General features: G+C 37.3%; 1 protein-coding gene across 7 annotated transcripts in view; it reads right to left on the minus strand.

Annotated features, from left to right (window-relative positions):
* Positions 1–971: 971 nt before the first annotated feature.
* The window catches only part of LRRC4C (leucine rich repeat containing 4C), a 476,199-nt gene continuing 451,515 nt past the window's right edge, over positions 972–25,655 (minus strand). For all 7 annotated transcript variants that reach the window (XM_063398336.1, XM_063398337.1, XM_063398335.1 and 4 more), the window contains one exon: positions 972–3,613. In XM_063398336.1, the coding sequence (XP_063254406.1) occupies positions 1,655–3,571 (1,917 nt within the window). In that variant the 5' untranslated portion in view covers positions 3,572–3,613 and the 3' untranslated portion in view covers positions 972–1,654. The remainder of the gene's footprint in view (positions 3,614–25,655) is intronic.

A 25,655-nucleotide genomic window follows, 5' to 3' on the forward strand; every position in this document is an offset into this window, starting at 1 on the left:
TGTTATTTACCTGGCACAAGACCCCCAAAAACCCTCAATAAGGGTGGCTAAGAAAGAAAACAGGTGAAAAGATATTCAGAAATTATATATAAGACACCTTTTTTTCCCTGATTTAAATCATCTTAAAATGCTTCTGTTCAGCTGCCAATGCATAAAGTTTAATTTGGCAGAACTTCTGCTTGGAAGAACACAATGTCCTGAAGTGGGTTTTCTTATGGAAAGCCTTCAGTATGCACAATATCCACTAGTGCTGCACCAAGAGGCTAAATCCAGAGAATGTATATAAACAGAAAAGGAAAGGACGTGCATTTCCCATTGGTAAATAAGTCTGAGTTTAAATTAATGGAAACTGGGGACTGCAGTGAGTCTAACTGTCATTCAAATTACAATAACTTATAATATCCTATGATTTGTGTGACTTTGTTCCATTTTTTAAGCCCAGATCCTCAGATTTCTTCCTGTGGTTTACTCCATGAACAGCATTTTGATTTGATTTTGCACACAGGGATACAGCTCTTATTACAGGTATTTTTATGGCTAAGCTTCTTTCATATTTTTGCCCAGAAGTCCCAGAACAACTGCACTGGAAACCACTACCTTTGATATAAGGATGCATTTTCTTATTGACAGTTATAAATAATAAAAAATAACAGGAAAAAAGTTTTCACTATTGTCTGCTTGCAAAACTTTTCTGGCATTGTGAAAAGCATCTTGTGATATAATAGAAATAATTGCAAACACCATTAGAAGGAATGATCTCAATCTTGCATTAGAAATCAAACACCCTTATTTGCCAGTATGTTGTTTTCATAAACTAAAATGAAAACTGTGATATCCTTCAGTAATGATCCAAAATGGTTTAATTATTCTCTTTAAATTGATTGTGTTTTGGACCATCAGAGCAGATTATCATAAGAATTTTAACAAACTTCTGATGTTTAAAGCCACACTAAGAATGAGCTATATCCAAGTACAGAAAAAAACCAATATTTTATTTATAATCTTAGTTTAGTGTTTGAACTACAAATTCTGGTTCTAGAATTGCTTAAAAGATCATGGGTTTTATAGGCTTTCACAAGTAAATTAATTTTTGGTTGGTTTTTTTTTACCTTTTTTCATTTTTTTCACAGAATGGTGCTTTCGGTAAATACAGAGCAAATCATTACATGGAGCAAAAAAAGGTTTGTTTTTCTCACTTGCAAAGTTGCTGTTATTACTCCATTCTCTGCTGAATAATTTCAAAAAGGGCATGAGAAAACAAAAGAAAAAAGAGAAAGTGACAAAATAGACCGAATCTCACCACTAGAATTCACCATAAAAATTCCCAAAGTGTAACAGAATTCTTACAAAATTTCCTAGATCAGTTCTTTTAGGGAATCAGTATCTCCTATGAAAAATATGGCAAATGGGAATCAGGGTAGGTTGGGCAGGAAAACGGGAACGAGGAGGGTAAATAACTGCAGCAAAAACAGGTTCTGAGGAATACACATAATTTTGTCTGCTTTAGATCACAATAGAATTTTTAATAAATAAATTTCTTTTTCTTTGTAAAGACACTTTTGAAACAGTAGATTTAGCCCAGTCATTTGTGTCATTTGTTTTATAAACCATCTTTTGTTGTCCCCCCACCCCACCCCTTAATGTCATAAATGTTTTAGATTTGAGTCTCTTGAACATTGTCTTTTGAGTTCATTCGGATCAATAACGGTTCATGCACTGAACTGTGTATTGAATTTATTGTGTTAACTGTTGTTGTGTGGTTGAAAGGAGATTTATAAGAGTTATAGTGATTTAAGTGCTCATGCTCTATTGCTGGCATGGGCAAATGACTCTCTATGGGTGTGTCACCTGTAAGCTCATCATCCACATTAATGATCTCTACAGTCCGCGTTGGAGCATGATGGTTCTGCCGGTGATGCTGTTTCCTCATTTTGTAGAAAATTACCAGCATCACAGCAGCCATGAGAGTGATAGCCACAAAACAACCAATTATGATTTTGGTAGTCTTCATAACCTCATCTATTCCTGGGATCCCGTTGTTTGCGTCCGTCACAGGAATGGTGAACGTTTTTTCTGTTGATCTTGTGCTCTGTGGAGTGAGTGAGGTTGTCATGTTAATGGTTTCCCAGTTGGTAACCGGTGTGGGCCCAACCTGCTCTGTGGTCTGTGCCTCATCCTGAGAAGGTTCCACAGTCTCCACCGTGACGGTTGAAAAGTACGTGTAACCAGGGTTATCCAGGGCGGTCACATTCAGCGTGGCAGAAGCCGTGGTATTCCCAACAGAGTTACTCACCATGCATGTGTACAAACCCGTGTCTTGCACAGTTACCTTTGTAAAATTTAACGTGCCATCACTGAGCACAGCAATCCGAACTCTGTATGCCCCGTGCGTCATTACAGATCCATTTGGGGTAATCCAAGATACGGAGGTCAGGGAGGTCGATGCCCGGCATTTCATCTCTGCAGCCATGCCTTCTGTGACGTTGAGGTCTGCTGGTGGCTCCACTATCACTGGAGCATAACAAGTGAAGTAATTCAGGTCCAGCTCACCAATGTACCTTCCTTTTAAACTGGGAGGCGTGTGGCAACGGGCACAGCATGCAGTGTTGGAGGGTGCCTTGTCTTTAATCCACCAGCTGAGCCAAAGGATATCACAGTTGCAGTTCCAAGGATTGTGATGCAAGTGGATCCTTTCTAGGCGGAGTGGTGTGAACAGGTCATGAGGCAGTAGTGTTAGATTGTTGTGTGCCAGGTTGATCTCTACGAGTGACTGAAGGTTATCAAAAGCATTCCTTTCTATCACTTGAATCTGGGACTGTATCATCCACAATTTCTGAAGATGCATTAACCCTTGGAAAGAGCCTGGCCGGATGGCAGTCAGGTGATTCCCAGAAAGATCTAACTCATCCAGTTTTACAAGTGGAGTAAGGTTAGGAATCTCTCGAAGATTGCACATGGCAAGGTTCAAATACCTCAAGTTGGACAGACCTTCAAAGGCACCTTCTGAGATGTATGAAAGCCTTTTCAATTCCCCCAAATCCAACCTCCGGAGAGAAGGGATTCTGTTAAAAGCATAAGAAGGGATGCTCTCAATGGGGTTGTTTCTCAACCACAGTTCCTTCAGTTTTGACAGGTATACAAAAGCCCCATTTGGGATAGTGGTCAGACGATTGTCAAAGAGTTCCAAAGTGTTGAGGTTGGCCAGACCATTGAATGCCCCTATTTCAATTGTTCTGATGTGATTCCTGCTGAGCTGCAGGATTTCTAGGTGCCTCAGATGCTTGAAGCTATTAACTTTAATGATTTGGATCTGGTTCTCATGGAGATTGAGTAGCCGGGTGTTGGTGGAGATGCCGTCTGGCACGTCTCGAAGATTTTTCCGCACACAGATCACCTTACTGAACTGGTTGCTGCAGGAGCAGACAGAAGGGCAAGTCTGAGCCCTCACTAGACCAGCCACCACAAGAAGCTGAAGAGCCAACAGCACCACAAGCAGGGGGTCAAATAGGGCCCTGTTAAACCTAGGACCTATCATTATCTGCTGTGGATGTAAGGTCATCTTGTTCAACATTCATAATTTATTTGGTGTTGGTCCTTCTGGAGTTTGAATCGTCTGAAAGAAAGGAAGAAAGAAGAAGGAGAACATTAAATTAATCTCAAATAATTGTGTTCTCTTGACAAGGGCTTCTCAAGTCCTTTCAGTCAACTCTAGCAATTTCTTGAACTTCAATAGTGAGAACAGGTATAGAATTTCTAATATTATTTTTCTGTACACATATATCAGCCGCAACTGGCGGTGAGATAAGAAATAGCCATACATCAGTTCTCTTGCACACTCCAGTGCACAATGTATGTAGGTGGATGGCAGATAAGAAGTTCAACCACAATGAATACCTAAAAGAAATGTAACTCGAGGGAGAGTTGAAAGAAAGGACAAGCATCTCAAAAGGCAAAAGTTAGCAACAGGAATCTACTAAGACAGGAACTATCAGAGTATTCAAGGTGTTAACTTTTTTACACATTGCAAGACAAGACAACAGATAATATGAAAAGCAAATGAAGACTCCTGCTATGGGTAAAAAAATCTTTGTCTATACAAACATAATTCCTGAATCAGAGTTTAACTAGAAGTCTCTAAAACTGAGTGTCATGCAGGTGATGGGACAAGATCTTGCCAAACAAAATAAAACAAAATAAAACAAAACAAAAAACAAAACAAAACAAAACAAAACAAAACAAAATAAAATAAAATAAAATAAAATAAAATAAATAAAATAAAATAAAATAAAATAGCATGCTGAGCATCATCCAATTTAATGATATGTCCTTTTCAATTCTTTTGTTTGGCACCAGCAGCAGAGAAACACTCATTAGCAAATGTGTACTGAACACAGAAATGAGAATAGCCATTTATTTAAATGCTGAAAAATATCACTGTAGCTGCAGGGCTGGCAGTTTCATTGGTACCTTGAAAAAACTCTCAAAAAATTCTTACTGCAAAGGGGAAAAAAGACCTTTACACTACAAATGATCATTACCATTTTAAGAACTTCACTACTGATTCATGTGTGGCAGTTTTTATAGTCCCCAGCCTTCAGTTCATTTTCAATCTGCTGCTCAGTTCAAGATTCCTCTGTTGCTGAGATTAATGAAATTTCTTATAAATCAGCCAAAAGTGAAGTCTTGGAAATTATAGCAAGCTTAAAGCATATTTATAACCTAGAGCACCCAGGCAGATAGTACATATATATTCAGTAAAATGAAATACCATAAGGCAACAGTTTTCCACTCCAGGCTCCAAATTGATTCATTTTATGTAAAAAAAGAGACCTTTCTTAAAACACAAAACAAAACAAACAACCAAACAAAAACCCAAAAACAACCACAAAAATAAAACCAAAAAACAACATATAAAAAACCCCAACACCGCCCCTCCAAAAAAACCAAACAAAAACCTAAACCAGGAAAATGTATTAACTTTCATCTCACAGTAATTCTAATGAAAGCCTTCTTTTTTGTAATTATGTATTCAGACAATGTGTTTTTGAGAATTCATTTCTGCATTTTTAAAAAACCTGTTATAATGGTTTAGAGCTAGCAAGTGTTCTCATCTCATTTTTAATAATTTACTGCAGAGAAAGCCAATATAATGGTTAAAAAACTGAAGGGAACTAGAAAGTCTGAGCTGTATTTGTATGTTTGATCTCTCTGTATGTGCTATTTATAAAACATCATTCTTGTTATGAAAGATTCATGAAACTAATGTGTTTTGCAACCTTGAGCAAGTCACTCAACTTCTCTCTCTCTGCAGCTAACACTGCTGTCCCATGGCTCTGGAGAACGCTGTGGCTGTAGTTAGATGTTATTGCTCCCACCCCTCCACCCCTTCCCTCTGCCAACAGCTGCTCCTGAGCATCAGCTTCATGGCTTCAGGATAATGTACTGGACCAGACGAGGGGAGGCTGCTCTGCACACCTTCCTTTTCACTGCAGGCTCACGAGGTCACTTATCTCTTCAGAGGTGCTGAACAGAATGCACAGAGAAACATTCTAATCACTAAAATTCAAGTTTGCTCGCAGAAGTCCAAGTGCAGTAAAACTATCTTCAAAAAGCATGTGAAAAGACCATAGTTCCCAGCTGTCTTACACAGTTATGAAGAAAAATCTGTCATTGTGGTCAGAAGAATTCTATTAGAGCCTAATATCAATTTTAATGTCCTTAGATAAGATCTGTGACCCATGAATTTTGCTACTGAATAGTAATTAACCATCATCTGCGATAGCTAATTTATTGTATTAGCATTTTTGTCACCTTTTTAAAACTTTTTTTGTGTGTAGTAATTTGTTTTTCCTTTCTCGTTTTCAAAATTCTTCTAAAAGTTATACCCTAAGGACTTGTACTGAACAATGAGTTCCATTAACAAGTAATAAAACAGACACAGAAACACAACAACCAATTATTTTACCATTGCACTGGTGCAATGCTTTTGTCTTCACTGAAACTGGGATGAGAGCTCAGCCTGCTGTGTCTGCGCTCAGAGCTGCCAGTTATCCCTGTGTACGAGGCTGCTGAGGCACAGGCAGCACGTGGGGCTTGCAGAGGTACAGGAATCGTCTTTTCAGACCAATTCACTACTGAAGGCAGCTTTGTAGGATGTCATACAGTTTCTCTACCTTTCTTTTTGTGACTGTCTGCTCTCAGCCCTTTATCCCGGATTTCCTGAAGGACCAAAAAACTATAGTATCTGCAGAACAAAAAAGTCCAGGGAAATAAGAAAGGCCATGGGAGAGCAAGCACCCTCCACATCAGATGGTGTATGTGCCAAGTCCCTTCAGCTGTTCTTTCCTAGCCTCCATAAAGCTGGTGATCCCAAGCCATTCTGCAAGCACTCCAAGGCACTTTCCTCCTGTTCCAATTACTTGAACCTGACTGTATCTCCCAACATTTCCCTTACCTAGTCCTTCATCCAGCAAATCTTCCCTTTTCATCACTACACATAAGCTCCATGGGGAGACAAAAATCATTTAACTTGAACACAGTACATCATTACAACAAATAAATTATCCAGTTTTGAGACTGATGAGTAAATGTTGTCTAACAGAAGCCAAAATGTTTCCACATCTCAGGTGCAAAAAGATTTTTGAAATGAATGCTTTTATCTTTTTAAGATAAACTCCCTATATCCTTCCTATTTTTGGTTATTGACTGAAACAATGAATCATTGACATAGAAAAGCTTTTTCCTTGTATTGTAGGCCAAAATCATCGGTGGCTTTTATATTTACTGTTCTCCCTAGTCCTGTGCTAGGGATGTCTCAGTCAAACATATGCCTCAGCACAATGATCTGTCAAAGACCCCCAGGGAAATCTGACACCGTCCGGTTTCTGGAAATTTGAATCTGTGCATACTTCAAATACAAATTTGGTTACTGACTAATTGATAACTTCTCTAAGTGTACAATTTTGAAGACAGGATCACCATTTTGTGATGTGTAAATACAAATCCTAGATATATTTTACACGTATTGGTATGTTTGATCTTTCTGTGTCTGCCTAAACCATATTTTGTTCAATATATAAGTGCAGAATATCTATATTGCCATCACTCTGCAAGATTTTCCAGGAGGCAGTGAGAGCAAATCTTAGCTTTTGCAGCCACCATTTGATTTAACTTTGGATTTATTCATATTACTTGACTTTTTCCCCTCTTCTTTGGCAATACAGGAAGTAAAATGCATTTTTTAGGACAAGACCACACTAAGTGGACTTGGTGCTGCTAAAGTACAGAGGAGTTGATGATCCAAAAAAAGCGACTGTGACCAGTAGAAAATATACCATGCAATACCTTGCTAGTCCTCACTTCCAGCTAGTGAGGTTTGCATCAGGCTGACATACGGCAGTCAGATTCCAAGAGGCAGGAAGAATATAGTAAAAAGATCCCTTCTTTTATACTGGTGGTTTTCCAGAAGTCAGACCTTAAATATTCAGGAAGTCTGGGTGCAGGTATTTTATATCAGGGTAATTTAAAATCATAAATGTCTTGGAAATACCCTGGAAAAAAATTAGCTAGCACAAAATCACAGTGGAAAATTAATTTAAAGCCTTGAAGGGTGTTATGGAAATATTTTAATGGGCTTTACATAAAGATCCATCTGGAGCTCTGTACTAGAGTAATTTACTATTCAGTACCTATTTATGCTGGAGACACATGAAGGTTTAGCTTTACAAACCCACGCACGAAACACAGACCATCAACCAGCTTCTTTAGTCCTTGTTGACACCTCGTTGTCTTCTAAGTAATTCTTTTTTCATTTTTCTAGTACCAAAATAGCAACTCTATGGTCAATTCAATATCATGAGTGCCCTCTGCTGTATAGTCAAAAAATTTAGCTTAAAATGTTAAGAATTTCCCTACTGCACAGTCGGTTCCCCAGACACAGTAGAATTATCAAATGTCTTTCCAAACATGACCTAAAGTCTGTCTGTGGCACTGCTCTAATTACCACAGCATATATCATTATTTTTTAGCACAATAATGTATATTCTCTTTATGGCCATAGAGACATTCCCAGACATATATGGAGAGTTGTTCGTTTGGTTTTCTATTTGCACAGTAATAAAAAGTCTTTTTTTTCTGAAATTGACATTTGATATGTGCGTTCTCCTCTGTACAGCTTATCTGACTCTTTGTTACTCGATGTACTACACATTTTCCTCTGAGCTAAAAGCAGTGCCCTCTTAAGATCCACAGCAGAAGAGAAGCAAGGAATGACAGAGATAATCTACCTCTGCAGCAATGCACGCTGCAGCTTTCCTTAGGGACAGCTTGAAGGACACCTTAGTTACCCTACTGAAATGTAACTTTGCCAAATGTGTATGCAGAGATGCCTTCCTTATGGGTATTGTAATAGTACCCTTTTTTTCCTTCTTCTCTCTCTCTTTTTTTTTTTTTTTTTTTTTTTTAATTAGGTCTCAGGCCTTATGTCTTGTGTTCTCCCTTTGCTATATTACCAGGAGAAAGTGGCTGTGCTCCCTCTGATTGCTGAAGGGTTTTCCTGTAATGGGGGGCTTTGATAATAAAAGGGAACTTCCACACCATTTCCAAAGCTCTGCCTAATGAGGTATGGCAGGTGGCAAAGATATTTCCCCAAGCTCCAGTGACCCTTAGCTGGATCACTGGCAGTTTAGTTGCTGTTGGCAACTCCTGCTTTGCTTTCTGTCTTGTCTGTGGGTCTATGAATAACTGTCTCAGCAGCAGAGCTGTGCAGTGCAAAGGCCGTGGCTTTATCCCAATATATGGTTTGAGGTACAGTATGATCTAGCACACTTTGGTTCATGATGTACAGCTGCCATGAAGAAACTTGCAATATGCTGTTATATGTACTGCATTTAAAATATAGACAGAATTTATCAACTATCAGGTGTTTAAACTATTGCAGTAAAACTACATCATCACAAATACATCACAGGTAAGTCTCAGCTGAAGAATTGTTAAATCACAGAAACTCTCCCTCAGTCGTGTCCCAGAAAATTTCAGTATGAGAAGCATTCAAATCATTTTTTTCAAATTTTTTCAAGTTGAGAAATATGTGGATCCATTCAGAAAATGCATCTTTGCTTCGCTCTTTACTGCACAGTTATGTATGCTGAACCTCACATCCTTTTAAAGAGGTTTTCTGAGAGAAATGCCCTTTGCAATGATATCTGTGTTTTTTCAGAAAACAAGCCACTCTACAGTTGCAAATTAAACAGCAGATTTCCAAACACGTGAGGAGGAGCTAGGTGCATCAAGCAGCTAATTATGCTGGGAAGTCTCTTCCAGTAGCATCAGCACCAGAGAATTGAAAACAGTTTCTCTATGGAACAGAGCTTGGAGTACAGCAATAAAAATAGGTCCAAATCCCAGGATGACCTTATGCAGAAGTAACTCTTTCTGACTCTCTTTTCAGGAACTGTGAATGCTCCAAGGGCCTGAGACTGATCCCCTTTTGGCAGCAATGCCAGCAGAAGCAGCCAAGGGAATTTCAGTGTAGAGACAAGCACACAATATGCTTTAGCTCCACAAAGTACTGAAACACATGAGGGTTAACCTTCCTCCCAGAACAGAGACTGAGCTGTGGGCAGGGAGCTCCAGTGGGGTCAGAAATCCTCCACCAACATCTGCTCTGCAAATGCTCCAGCAGCCTCACGTGTGTCCCCATATGGCTGTGCAGGGTTGGGCCGATGGAACCGCACTGCCAGGGATTCACTCACCATAACCTCCTGCCCACCTCACCTCCCCCCTTTCCTCTCTGGAAATACCTTTCCACCTGGCTGAACCCTCAAGGACTTGAGCTCTCTGTTCAAGAGCGGTGCAAACAGTTTGCATGCTGTTCCCTGCCCCTACACAGTACAATGATACCATTCTCTTTTTTCCACGGGATGCTTTTGTCACCAAAAAAGGAACACATGCTATGCTCTTAACAGAGAACTACAATGCATCATCATGCAAAATAAGTGAAATGGCTTACAGTAGATCTCGTATCTTCCTCTTCCTAATCTGATTTTTAATTTCTTCATGGATTGACTCCTGTCAGAGGTGTTTGGCTTTTTAAAAACGGATTGGTTTACAATGAAACCCCGTGACTGTGATTATAGAACTGGGTAACTGCATCTACATTCTTAAAAATCAATTTTCCCTTTGCTACAGGACTTTAAAAGTCTCAACAACAGTTAAGGGAGCCATTGCAATAATGTCTAAAAACCTGGGAGGATTCAAAGCCCAGTAGTTTTTATCTATTTGTTTTTTATTTTTAGTTAAATGCAGTGGAGGGCAGAGTGGGCTAGACAGACAGCCCTACAATGCAAACTGATTACTCATGAGACCAGACAAATCAAAACACTCACAATACAAATTATTCTCCTCTTTCTATGTTTCACTGTTTTGTTCTGGGACATAGTTCCGTGGCCCCTTGAAGCATTTAAGTGTAGGAGGCAGAGTGGATGTAGCTGTTCCATAGGTACTTCCTAGTTGTCTCCTGCAAGCCTTTTAGGACTCAGCTGAATCACTGAGACACTGATCTGAAAGACCTAAATGTGATTGGACACATTCAATCCTCCTGAATCGCCACTGATTTCAGGGGAGTTCAATCAAGGGTGAGTTTGACCCAGTCTGCCTTTTTCTTCTTGTTTTTCATTTTGTTATACAGAAAACAGCTTTATTTCACCCATCTCATTTTCCAGAATGATTTCAGATTTCCTCTCTCATTTCTTCCTAAGGTTTAAAATTTTCTCTTTAACATCAGGTAAAGGAAATTAACATGAAATAAACATTTAAAAAATGAGAATTTGAGTGCACATTGGTCCAAGCAACAATATTTGCATTTTAGCTAGAAATTAAGATATTTCACAATGTTTGAATCTCAATCAGTCGGGCATTTCTCTCTATTTATACATATAATTTTACCCTTAAGTATCACTTGTAGTTTGTATCCTCAATAAAACTAAATTCACAGGAAAATCACAGAAAACATCAGATGATATGTAAAGAAATTTTCTTATGGACAAGCAGATTTCTTAAGAGGAATTACAAGACTTCTTTGTTGTCCTCTCCCTGGATGTCACTCCAGGGAGTCACTCCAAGGGTGATGAGGACAAGACAATCTTAACTTCTCTGTTAAGACTGTTCACAGTGGTATGAATAGGAGCAATCTATGAACTATTCACAATGAACTAAAATTCTTTCATAAAATCCACCACAATACAGGTTCTAGTGCACCCAGAAACATTCTAGAATTTTAATTGGAATTAACTTTTAAGTGGGTTAATTCTATTACATTAAATCTTAGTGTGGACATTCTTATTTAGAATTTAATTTAAGCTAAATTGAATCAAGGCCACTGTAACTTCAATTAAGTGTCCATAAAAGGATGTAATGTAGTTTAGTTAGTCCCTTTTCAAAGTTAATTTGAATTCATTTTCTCGAGACCCTGTATAGACATTAGTAACTTTTGTTCTGTATTGACTTGGGCTTGATTCAAACCAATTACATAAAGGTAAAAAGGTTTTCTACCTCATCACTGCTCCCCCTGGGTTACTGAAGTTCCATTTTGCTTCACTAATTCAGCTGATAAAATACATTTTCTCTGTCATTTTGTTGTTTGTTCCATCTCATATTTCCTTTTGGACAGATATTTATGTAGGGGAAAACAGGAAACTGAACACTAGAAATTTTACAATAACACGATAATAAAATTCTCTTAATTACAGAAGTCTGTCATGGCATCTCCTGTACCAACCATGACATAAGAGGAAGCCATACAAGCACGCAAGATTTCCCTCTCTTATGAGAAATACCTCAGTGAGCAATAATTAAACTGCACTATTTCTATAACTATGCTTTCTTATTCTTTTTTCATTTATTAACAAACTAAAATCACAGATCCATGTTGGGAAGGCATCTGAGGACCACAACAAAACTGGCATAAAAACCACCCTTAATAAAAAATTATGTGTTGTTCTAAAGCACTGGCCCAACACTGTGCGGGTTCTAGTCCTGTCAGATAGGGGTCATTTTTTGAAATATTAAAGTATTTTTTTTGGCTTTAGCAGTGATTTAATAACATTTGTTTAAACATAGTACAGTGATACTTTATATCAAACAAACTAGTTTTGGTGTGGTAGAATATTATCAGGTTTTATACATGGAAACATTAAATTGTAAATTAACATCCTTTTCAAAAATGTACTACAACATTTCAAATTGGTAGGCAAAAATCTCCACTCTAAATATGTTAATACTAAGTAATAGTAAAGTTTGTTTTTTCAAAAATGGAAAAGCAAAAATGTGCAAGGCTCATGGAATCCAAGGTATTAGCCCTGATTACTTCCAAAATTTTCTAGCTACTCACAAATGATAAAAACAGATGTGGGAAATGTCAGGTCAGAACAACCTAAGAATGCACATACAAACATAGCCAGTATAATGAAGATAAACAAGCAAACAAACAAACAAAATTAGAGTATATACCTGCACTTAAGAGAGTTTCATCCTAACCATAGGAAATTGGAATCTAGTTTTTAATGTCCAAAACATAATTTCCTAAATTACAGTATTTGCACTGGTCTACTGAATATGCTAATGCTGAATATTCTTGTCACCCATACACGTCATCCCCTGAGCCTTGCTGAGCTCTTGGCTTCAGCAGATAACATAGATAAGAAGACAAAAATATTTTAGTTTGATGAACAAGTTTTCTATACTTCTCTACAGTTTGGCAGTAGAGATACTCTGGTAAAATCTGAAGGAATTTTAAAAGATTTGATGATTACTTTGATATTAGCAAATCAGAGAATTGTCCATTTCAGTGGCATGAAAAGATCGAGTTCGTACCATAACAACTGCAGTTTTTCCAAATGCACTTCATATTAGGTAAAACAGAGGAGATTGAGGAATGAAAGGAAATCATATTAAAGCAGTATATGGAGAACCTGCACCAATTTTTTTTGGAGTATGATTTAAAATAGGTATCTGCCTATATACTTCTATGCCATGATGCTGTGCTAAGAACAGTGTTTTCCTGTTTTCCTTTTTTAAGTGCTGAATTATTTCAAGCTGAGTTGGAGAAGTGCTTGGTAGGTATTTCATAACCTTGATAACTATAGGCTATATTGTTAGTATGTATCATTTCAGAATACCTTCTGGGAGAAACATACCCAGCTAACAACACACTAAAGCACCAGAGTCCATTTTGCATCACTGCATTTGTGGTGGCTAACTGAGCCCAAATTACTCCCTCATTCTGTTAATAAACAAAGCAACAAAGAGAAAAAGAGACATGAGTTAAAAAGTTAAGGCTTCAAATAGCCTCGAGTCTGGCAAATGATGGTTAAACTTCTTGTCCTTGTAACTATGGAAACCCCTTAAGGTAAGAGTGGAACACAGGCACTTTGTGGTCTGCAATTTACAAGCTGTTTATTTAATTATGAAGGAATATGAAACTGTTAGGGGCAATGCAATTATCCTACTGTGATAGTGTTTTGAGAGAAAAAATAGGTACAAAGAAATATAAGAAGTTAATTTTTTGGAAAATTACTTGTTTTAGGACTTCTATGAAACTGCAGCACATTGTTTTTTACAAAAATCTGTGACTTTTTTTCCCCAAAGAGAGTGAGGAGCCAGAATTAGTAATACGACATTTTGCCATAATATCCCTCAGTAGATTCATGGTAATTATGTCCATTCTATGCTTCACGAACAAAACCAATGTCAGGGTGTATTTCAATTAAACCCTAGGTGTTACCAAGGTGCAGCACAGCCAGAATAGCAAGCACATTATTACCAGATCTATCACTGCTGGGCAATGAACAGGTCACAGGTGCTCCTGCGCACAGCGCTTGTACACCTTTAAATATTACAAGTGGGAGAACCTTTCAATTCAATTTAGGAGGCAGCTAGTGAAATAAAATTAAGAGTGAAACTATGTGGTGACTCAGGGGGACCATAACAACTACTTACAAGTATTTTCCTGGATCTGAACGACAAACTTTGACCTGAGAGTTCTGTTATTGGGAATTGCATGAACGTAGGGCCCTTTGCACACAATGGGAGGTTTTGGTGTCAATCCATCATTCATTGGATTGCCGCAATTAGATCTCAAACATAAATGCCCCCTCACAAGGCCTCTGGAAAAAAGACAGGTAATATTATTCTCACTTGCAGCTGAAGAAACGGAGGCAATAATGGATTAAACCCGTTGCCAAAATTTATCATGTGTATATAAGACACTTTGCAAACATGAGTTTCACACTCCACACTGGCCAGATGCAATACATGTATTATCAACTATCTGCTGCACTATAGCAGCAAATCTGATGATGACACTACAGACAGGAAATCTGAAGAAATGCTTTGGGAATATTTTGAGTTTGAAACTGCAATTTATATTGATATTCCTACTTGAAAATCACTGGACATCACTTCTACCCAAAGAACAAAACACAGATGTCAGTCTGGATCACTTGAGATGCAGTCCAATCCTTCCAACAATGATAGTGACAGAATTACTACAATGATAAAAGCTGAAAAAAAATTTCTTCCATAGGATTATATAACTGACAAAATGTGACATTCATTATAATTTGGGGCCATCCAGCTAAGGAGATGTAATGCCCTTGAAAAAGAACAACAGTTCACCTTCCAGGAACTAGCCTCAGTAGCTGAAGAAGGAAAGGGAAGACCAACTGGATTTAACTCCACTCAGCACCAGTGCTCAGCCACTAGCCAGGCTTTTACCCAACCAAGTGTCCACCTGTCCACACCATGGGAAGCTAATTTCTCCAGGAAAATGCTGTGGAAGACAGTGCCAAAGGCTTTACTAAATTCCAGGAGCCCAGAGCCCTTCCCACATCCACTAGGCAGGACACCCTGTCACAGAAGTAGAGCAGGCTAGTGAAGCAAGACCTGCCTTCCCTAAACCCGTCCTGGCTGGGCCTGATCCCCTGGTTGTCCTGTGTTGTGCAATGGCACTCAAGGTAATCTGCTCCACGAACTTCCCTGGCATGAGGTCAGACTGATATAAACTCTACCAATCTCATTTTCATTAGCTATAGTCTCTCAAGTGTCAATTCTAACAAACGTATGTTTCTGACCTGGTAAAGGACTGATATTGTTTCATGTATTACAGTACTGTTGAAAGATAATATTTCAAAACCAGTTCCACCCTAAAGTGACTAATTACTAGTTTTGATTTCTAGATTTCAATAATTAGTTCATTAAACCCCAAATACCCTTGCATAAATCATACTTGTAGGGTCACATATGCATGTATAAGACAACATTTGGATTTTACCTTAACAGGGACTAAATATCCTTCTCCTTTAGCTTACTTAGCTTAGTCAGGCACTGGAAGCAAAAATAAAGAGACAGAACTAGGTTCAGTTTTATAACTGTCAACCACTTAAATATGGCAAAATAAAATAATTATGTATTTTTATTTTAATCAGTTTTAATTTTATTCAAACGTTGAATTAATTCTGGAGCAACTTGATATTGGAGCATTGTGTTTCTATATGTGCTGAAATATGACACTAGCAAAATCCTGTATCATCCATCCCAATGTGTTTTCTTGAGGTATCCAAGACATAGTGCACATCTTTTCAGAATGTATCATCTGATACAAGAATTGATAGTATAGATCTGCCTAGCAAGTTATGATTAACAAAGAGAACTTTGAATGCAGCTTGGTGAAAATGCAAAGCTTTAAAGGAATTTGTGGGAAAATGTGGCAAATTATATGAGTTATTCTCTGTCCAGACCACCTATAAATCAAGAATTATAAATTATAAAGACAGAATAGATGTTATCTCTCTGGAACTTTATACTACAGTAAGTCTTTTAGAGAAAAATAATTACTTTTCACATAGACATGGTTTTAAAATTGATGCATACACATTTACTTAATGGAATACTTTCTCTATGTAGGCTCCTTATAGCCTACTTTTCAAAATCACTGGCCAAATTCAAAGTATCATTACACCATTATGAAATTCATATCAGACCCAGGAAAGCTAGCTTAGAATATTTTAGCAGATGATAATTTTCACCATAGTGCTGTATATCTGCTCTAAGTTACCAGCAGGCTGTAGTGCCCAGGATCAGCAGTGCTGCCTGCTTGTTCAGCTGTTCAGACTCTTAAATGCTGATACAGTATTCCATGCTCATCAGCTCACCACACACTTGCATTTTAACTAGCTCCACGAGAGAAAACCATAGGTAAAAATTTGCTCCTACAGAAACCAAAGGAGTTTTGTATTTTGTTTCAGTGGAGTCAGGACTCTATGCCATATATCAATAAGAATTTGCTGTATAGTGCCACTTGCAGATTATTGCTGATGTAAGCACAAAGGCTTTGATGACATTCTTTTAGGATAGTTTTCAGGGAGATGGAAATGTAATTCTCATTTAATTAAAACTGTCACAGAATATAGAAGGAAAGAATAGTAAGTGAGACAGTTAAAAAAAGAGTTCCTATATAGAAGTCAGCTATAAAAAAAGTAATATATTTTAAAATGTCAGTATATTAATGCAGCTGATTTAAAGCAGCTGTCCTACCTTATGGTAATAAATAGCTTCCAGAAAAGGAGAACTTTACTGATAAAGATGCAAGTACTGAATTTAGGTTATTTTTTTCATTCTGTTCATTGAAAGATACAGAGTTACCATTGGCAACACATGATCTGATCAAGAGTTAAAGATAATAGAACACAACGTAACCAGTGAAGCTTTCATTCAAACTCATGCATTTCTACATGAGTAGAATTATCATACCGGATACACCTAAAGATACCTCAACACTATTTTTAAAAAGCCACTTACTTCTTTTCTATCAAGAAAATATTTTCTGAATTTTTGAATTTTAACTGTTGCTCTAGCCTGAGCACATCAAAAATGCAGTTGAAGCAGAAAAGTGTTAATGTGTCTAGTCCTCTTTGGCTCAAAATCTTTTTTTTGATTCTTGTGTCTACGTCCTACTCCAGAAAGATGCATGAGAACAAGGACAGGAAATATTTCCCAGGTGTCATTAGCAGGCACCCATGTAAGCGCTTCTAGTGGACATGTATAATGCAGTCCTCCTGTGAGGTATCTCAAGACTTTTGGTTTCATCAGGCACTCTCACCAGAGTCTTTCACACCACTTCCATGTGGCTGTGAGCTGCTAAAAGCAGTGATAAATATTAGTGTTAATTTGCATTTAAATACGAATGATACACAGTCTGTATATCCCCAACACTGCGATGCCTTGCAGACCTGCATCACACAGTGGACTTTTTAGACTGGAAGATTACACAATTAACTGTAGAGTGGATTTTGCTATCTGCCTATAGGCAAATACAGTTCTTTGCCTGTTTCTAGATGTATCCATTTGTGCAAGAATGCCTAATGGCAGTCATTACCAAGTAATTGTCTGTCATTGTCTGCCTTTGATCTGCAAGAATGGTTTTAAAAGTTGGGATAGAGCATCTTCAGAAAAGCACCTTAATTTCTTTATTCATATTGCTGTTCATATGTTCAGTACTTAAGAAAGCTCAGAAGGAGACAAAATGTAATCACAGCAACTAGAACCAGAAAAGACTTCAGGGAGTTCTGTCTCACATTCTTCACATAGAAGCACAGAGATTTCCTTTACTAGACCTTATTTCTGAACTGGGATCTAAATCTTAGAAGGATTTCATGGAAGACAGGACAGCTGCTGTGTATCAGAGATAAGGAACATGCACAGATTTAAGAATTTCCTTTAACTCTGCAGCCACAGATCTAAATCTAAACTATGACTAGCTGGGAGGGGATGATGGAAAAAAAAATTATATAAGGAAAGGAAACTGATATACATAATACTTTCCTGAGGCTGCTCCTTATACTTTTTTTTTTTTCCTTTTCAGTAGAGTGAAAGCAACAATTTTCTCTGTAATTCTAAGAAATTGTCTGAACTTAGTCCAAATATCCCAGATGGGATAAACTGGAGTTGTTTCATTCAAGTCAATGAAACCAGATGATTTTTATTCCCGTTGAAGTTTATGATCCTTGGTACCCTCTAATCTAGACTTACCCATTCTTGAAAAATAAGCTTTCTTAGAAGACCTTAGAGCAGCCTTCCAATACCTAAATGGGGCATACAAGAAATGTGGAGAGGGACTTTTTACAAGGGTATGCAGTAATAGAACGTGAGAAAATGGTTATAAAATGAAAGAAAGCAGATGTAGATCAGATATTCAGAAGAAATTCTTTACTGTGAGGCACTGGAACAGGTTGCTCAGAGAAGCTGTGGATGCCCCATCCCTGCAGCTGTTAGAGGCCAGGCTGGATGGGGCTTGAGTAACCTGGTCTAGTCAAAGATGTCTCTGCCCTCAGCAGAGGGGGTTGGACTGGATGATCTTTAAGGTTCCATTCAACCCGAATCATTCTATAATTTCATGGGTTTATTAATAACAAGAGGTTCAGACAGCCAACTGCTACGAAAATGGAGCTTTTATAAAATAGGCTTAGAACTGTTAGACAAATTAGACAAAACCAACAGTTTTATTTTAACTATGTAATAAAGAATTCTGATTGCTGAATGAGCAGTAATCATACCTTAAGAGTGGACCTAATTTTAGTTTGCCAGAAATAAACTTTCCTTTTTGTGAATAATGAGTTGTTTCCTTTCTTTTTCTCTTTTTTCTTCCTTAGTGCGATAAATTATAGGGTTGCAATCAAAATTATGAAATAAGAACAGCAGACATAATCCACATCAAGGAAAGACATGTTCTTATCTCCTTTTTTACAATGTTGGCTGATGTACACGGAATTTAAGAGGTTTTACATTGACGAATAAATGGCAATAGCTTTGAGTTATATATTGATTTTTATCTAGGTGTTTCCCTGTGAGTTTTAAATCCTTCACTGAAAAACAACATCTACTATTTCTTTATCTATCTATCTATCTATCTATCTATCTATCTATCTATCTATCTATCTATCTATCTATCTATCTAATCTATCACAGTTACTTTATTTCCCACCGAAACCTAAGTATTTCTGGAGAGACTCCCAGCAGGTTTTTCATAGTTTACCATGTTATATCAAGAAATACTGAAGGCTGCTGTCTTCAACTGAAATCAAAGGCAAACTTTAGAAATGTGGGGTATATATCTATGCTCAAAATTGACATAAAGCAATTAGGGTAAACTTCCTTAGTGTTCTGGAAAATACATATTTGGAAAATGATTCCACTTCAAGTGGAGTGGATTTCTCATTCACCCCTATCATGTTAAAGAACAGTTATTTCTGTCAGAACACCACTAGAATTTGACAAAATACCTCCTTGCAACTTTCCATTTTGTTCAGCAGGTGCAGTGGATCCTTTTTAGGAGAGACACAAAGCTAGGTACTCGCTGGGAAGAGACTGGTGCCCTGCATTCTGTAGTTAACATAAAGCTAAGCACGCTGATAATCTTTCTATCAGTATTTGCAGAAGCATGTGCCAGACAGCATCTTTTCCCTGGCATTTGTCCTGGGTGAGACAGTGTGTGAGAGATTACTTGGGAAACAGCCATGAATTATCTTACCTCTTCCTCAGAGAGTAACCATATTTTGGTGGGACCAATTAAAATTCAGCATCTGCTGTCCAGACTGCCCTGGGCAACATTTCTTACTTAAAACAGGTAACAAATTAATGTTCAGTGGCAAATACCAGGATTTAAGGTTCACTCTATAGGCAACCACAAGAAGAGAGCAAAGCTATATTAAAATCTTTTCATAATACTTTACAGCTGTTTAAAGAGGAAATGATTTTGCAGCTCCACAAAGCAGCCCAGCAAGACTTCAGTATACTGAAGTCTGCAAAACAGTTAAATAGTTTCTCCTTAATGTATAAAACTAGCATAGTAAAGCACCTTTCAATTTAATTAAGGGTCTTCTAAGAACTGACAGAATTCATTTCTCCTTCTCAAGGAATATTAAATCCTTCTTTTAAAATTTACCTGCAGTCTGGTGTCCAAGTTGTCAGCAATTTTTTTTTTCTGAAGTGTAGTACAAATTACTAAGTTCAAAATTATATAGGAGCAAAAAGGAAAGATTTTTTTCTTTTAATGGTTTGAGGTACTTTTCTTCTCACCAGGATCCCTCACATTTATACTAAGTACAGCTTCATTTCTTAAAATGAAATTTAACAAGCCATACTTAAGAGTGAGAAATGCACTCACTAGACCATATTCAATTGCTCTTTGATGATATTCTTTATCTCCCAATTTTTACTAAAAGGCAAAGTAAGAACATACTAGGAAATGAGAGGAATAATTTTATTAGTCATTGCTGAACAATATGAACAGAAAATGCAAAACCAGCAGACAGTATACCTGGAAGCTGCTACACAGCTACTGCTGTCCTCATGAAATTCTGGTTTTCAGACAGTTGATTCAAGGATTTTGAACTGGGCTTTGCTTCACCTTCCTCGAAGACTGCAAGGAATAATGACCAATTCCATTTTGAATCCAATGGTCCTTGGCCATGCCACTCTGCCCATTATATAGTGGCACAATCATCAAAAGCATGAATAAAATTCAAAGATCTATACTTTGTACTACAACTAAAATGACCTGACTTTTTATGCTCCTGAGAAAAAAGTTCCTTTTTTTCTGAACACATGCTGAATTTTGCTATTTTTGGAGTGTTCTCTCAATGGGAAGTTTCAATATCAATTCAGTGCATAGCAATCACTTCATTCAACACCAAATTAGTTATGGATGCTGAGCCAGTGCTCTGTGTCATGAAGAATGTCTGTAGAAAGTCCTGAGTGTGCTGTAATAGTGGTTACTGTCAAAAATAAAATTCACAGGCCAGATCCACAGCTTGTATAAATCAGTGCAGCTTCACTGGCACAGGCTCTGTCTCACTGCATCCATTTAAAGAGTTTCTCAAACTCCTGATCCAACATTTTTATCCAAGTGCTGGTTCAGGTAACTGAGGCCAAAGCACATACACTTAAGTAAAGCACAACAACAAAGGATCTGTCTTTGTTCACTGCTAATGAGCAAGAATGAAGATTAGCTTTATAATATTTGTCTGGTAAGTAGTTCACTATATTCTTATGGAAGTTATATTTAATGCAGCATTTCTCAAAAATGTTCCCACTTAATCAACAGCAGGGTCATAAAGATCCTCTCCAACAATTTGTGTCTCTGTCCTTTACAATGACAATTGGATTTCTGTCACAAGGAATAAACAAGGGGAGGTTCCTAGTACATGTGGATGATGTTTATGAGGAGTTCAGTGATATGCATGAGAATCCTCTGGAATGAAGATATTAAAAGGCTTAGATTATGACTACTTAAATTTAAATTCCATTTTCACTCATCTTCTGATCAATTATGGCTTGCCAAATCCATGCCAAAATGAACAAACAAATTCAGAATCAAAAGTCCCGAGTTCAGGCTTTCTTTTTTAGTGTAAACAATGTTGTTTTGACAATGATATTAAATCTTAGATATACTTTAATCAACTGGTACTAAATAATCAGCTATTTTGAACTGCAGAAACTAAACTTATCACTTTATCTGCCCTATTTACCCAGTCACCTCACCCAAGGATAACTCCTGTGCCAGTGACCGATGAAGTGACTAAGAGGACTTCAGAAGAGAAGCTGGAATGTTTCTATGACATTGCTGTTTCCCACTTGTCCCTTCAGGCAAATGTATACCCCTTAATAGTACCACATTCTCTGGTGCAATATGCAGAACTATCACCTTTCTGTTTAAAGCTACAGATTTATCTTAAATATGAGTCAAAAATTGGACAAGGTTAGAGCTTTCCGTTATTTTGAATGTTTGATCTTAGTGAGGGCCTCACAGCACTTCAGCTGAGTTAGAAAAGAATGTATAAAATTATCAGGACTGTATTAGAAAAAAGTACCCCTAATCTTTGGTGCTGATTCTTTCCTCACTCACAACTATGAGCTACTATTTTTCTTTTACTTAAAGCAGCTGGCTGCAAAATCTGGAAAATGCAAAAAGGCTTTGCTAAGAGAATGAACTTCAAAAATTGTTCTGTAGTTTAAGGCCTGCAGTTTATTGTCCAAAATGCATTTAAAAGTGCAATATTAATATACTTTACAGTATCACTCAAAATGTTGGTATAGGAAAAAAAATACTCATACTCACTTCACAGGGCAGAACTCAAGGTCTGCTGGAAATGAAAGTAACATTTGTCCAAACAAGTCACTCTTTCAGGGATTTTTCTCCCTACACTTCCTTGCCTACATGTAGTACCAGATACCTGATGCAACTCAAAGATCAGTCTTCACAAGTTAATCTTACACCTGTTACATAAAAACAGAATTAAAACTTGTTTTTTGTAAGCAGTGTAGGGATTTTTTACCCTGCCCCTTGGTCATTCACAGTAAAGCTGAGTGATGGATGGAATATTTGCCTTTAGTGGCAACTCTTAGTTGAACCAAACTATGTCCTGTGCCACAGCTAATGGGGTAATTCTTGTAGTACATGCAGCACAACTTTTGTGTCGGAATACTGAGGATTATAAATTTGCACCCTGCTGCTAAAAAATGCTGTTGGAGTCATTACTCAGTCTGAGCTAAAGCTGATTTGATCTTGAATCTCAGGGAGTAGCTTCCTGACTCAAGATCATAGAGTTATAGAGTTTTTCTCAATAAAGGGTCAGATTAAAAATAAAGAAATAAAAAGAAATCACAGAGGGGGAAAAAATCAAGAAGCTCATTTCAGCTAATTACTACCACCATATCTGGCTCATTAGTGCCACTGACTCATGTGGTGTGAAAAACCAACTGAAAAGGTTGCACACCAGAAAACTAAACATGAAAAATACTCTTTGTAATTAAAAATGAAATAGAATAATTGATTTATGGTCAGTCAGTCCTCTGACCAACCGATATAACTTAAGTGGTAAATAGGTAAAAAATGCAAAAAAATGCAAAAAAATGCAAAAAAAAAAAAAGCAAAAAAATAGGACTTGTGAGAAAAAGAAATTACAAAAGATATCTTCTTAATAAGCCGCTTTCTTTTTATTTTATTTTTTAATTTTTACTTAATCTCCTCCCCTCATCCGAAACTACTGCCAAGAAAACTGACTGGACAATAGCCTGTTATGCAATACCATGAAATGTACACAGTGGTTTTGATGATAATAAACTATTCAAAAGCCTGGAAATACTTTTTGCAGAGCCTTGGGATAAAAATCTAAAGAATTTAATTTCTACAGACTTTACAAGAGAGTTTTATTCATCCTACAAGATAACTTCCAACCACTATCCAAAAGAAATAATTTTAGTTAGGTTCTGGGGAAGAAATACTGGCCCCAGTAAAATAATTAGAAAAATACTTTCTTACCACAAGAGGTTCATTGCACTCCATCTGTTTTAAGAAGAAAAGAAATGCAGTCCTGTCCAATTTTTAGGAGATTTCTATTCTTTTCATGCCTTTTAAATGCTACATCAGGTCCTCTCTCACTCACATGTATTTTCTTGTGAGTTATTTAGAGATAAGCACAAATACATGCAGATTTAAAAGACTGAAGCTAGCATGCTTCAAGATAATCAAATCTTTAATTCCTGAAGTAGGAGTAAGGTACGTACCTAATTTTGAGGATCTGAGCCAGAGGTACTCTTTGCAGCTTCTTTTTGCATTGTTCATAGTAATTTTCTTAGAGTTTTAAAAGCCTTCTTCTGTTGGGTTCAGTTGAGTAACATATAGATCATCTACTTCTAAGCTATAAAGGGAGCCATGTTGTGACGTCCTCTATCCCAAATTTAGGGTCAGCCACCCCTCTTACTAGTGTGTGCACTCCAGACAGAAATAAGAAAAAATGATGGAGCGGAGAAAGTGCAGAATTATAGTATGCAGTGGATGTTTATGCAGAGGATCTGAAACCGCTACCAGTCCTTTGAGACTGTCCTGAGAGACTAGGATTCAACAACCTGAATATTGTGCCATGCAAATGAAACTGAATTGCTTCTGGGGAGAGGTAATGAAATGGGAAGATGAGTGTCTTCGTTACCATTTTCTATTTCGTAGAATAATCATGCCTTTAAGCTGCTGAGACCAGTTCCTCAGATACTTGTTTGCAGAGTGGGGTTCCAGACAAATCATGACATTTACAAGTGCTGTTTCATCCTGCCAAGGATGTTAGCCCAGCTGACTGTCTATTCTGTTGGTAGTTGAGAGGTGACTGTGTAAACATACCAAAACATATATATTTCATGGAGACACATACTTAAAAAGAGATAGGGACAGGAATTAAGGTCTCAAAAGAGGGAATTAACTTGCTTCCTACTGACTCACCCTAGCCTAGCCTTGTTTGAGGATGGTCACGTGACCCATTAATTTGAAATCTAATTATGCTCTACTACTAAGCACAAATGCGGGGAACTGCATGTACCCGAGGAGACATTTCAAAGAGCTTTCCTCTGTGGAATGTCTGCAATACCTATTTTTAAATCAGGACCCAAGATTTTGCCTTCACTGAAATGAAGCTAATCTCTGCACAGTGAACCAAAAGAGCATTCCCTTAATTAGTGGTGTCTGTGTTGGGCCAGACACAAACATGAGAAACTTACATTCCAGTCCCCAGAATAACTCAAAATCTCCTTCAAATGTTGCTTGTTGAATTGGCAAATATATGTTCTTAAGTGACTAAAAACCTCACTTTAGAAAAAAAAAAAGTTGATAGCTCAGTGTTTAAATTACATTAAATTTTCAGTTATAGTTTATCCTTTGGACTTAACAGCACAGAGAAACAAGTCTATCAACACAGAAACAGATCTGTATAGTCTGTCTAAAATTCATCCCAAATTATCTAAGATGGATTCACATGGGAAATCTTCCTTTGTTAAAAACCTGTTTCTCTTAAAAAAACAATTCTTATGGCGCAATTCGTACCCTTATATCCTTATAAATTACTATAGGTGCTGAATTAGGTGTTTCATTTGAAAACACATCCAGCAGCATAACAGAGATGTACAGCTCATTGCAGGCTGGGATTCATCACACACTAAGATGAACTCCTAAAACTCTGCATTATCAAATATTTCATCTAAAAATTTGTCACTCATTGTTTTAGTCCTTCCTTGAAAACCAAATTACATTAAACAGAACATTTTAGTCTTATTATCAATGAGACCATAAACAATTCAATCAAAATTATCACAGCCAATAAATTCAGCAAAGATCACAGGTTTTAAAAATTATCTGATCACTAGACCAGGGAAATCACTATCAGATTTTAAAAACAGCTCTGGATGTGCTTTTATAACCCATTAAAGGTATCGTAATTTGTACAGTTATCAGGCTTCCCCTGTTTCACACTGGTGCTTCAGAGGAGCTTTATCTGAACACAGTGTTCCATACCAGCAGCCCTGCAAGCAGCAATAAAATATAATGAACCAGTGTTAACAGCACGGTGTGCTAGGTTTAGCAGCGTATCAGTCAATGGTTTTGGTGGTTTGGCCAGGAACATTCCACCTTGCCTGTAAATTCAGGTAGATAGAAAATGCATTTTTCACCAAGTCTGTGCTGCAGATGTCATCTCTGGCTCTCACTAGGATTTTTCCCCAGACCAATTAAAGACAGCTTGTCATTATTGCTAAAGTATTCCTAAGTCCAGCTCCAGACA

Source organism: Prinia subflava, chromosome 5 (assembly GCF_021018805.1).
Source record: "Prinia subflava isolate CZ2003 ecotype Zambia chromosome 5, Cam_Psub_1.2, whole genome shotgun sequence".
NCBI lineage: Eukaryota > Metazoa > Chordata > Aves > Passeriformes > Cisticolidae > Prinia > Prinia subflava.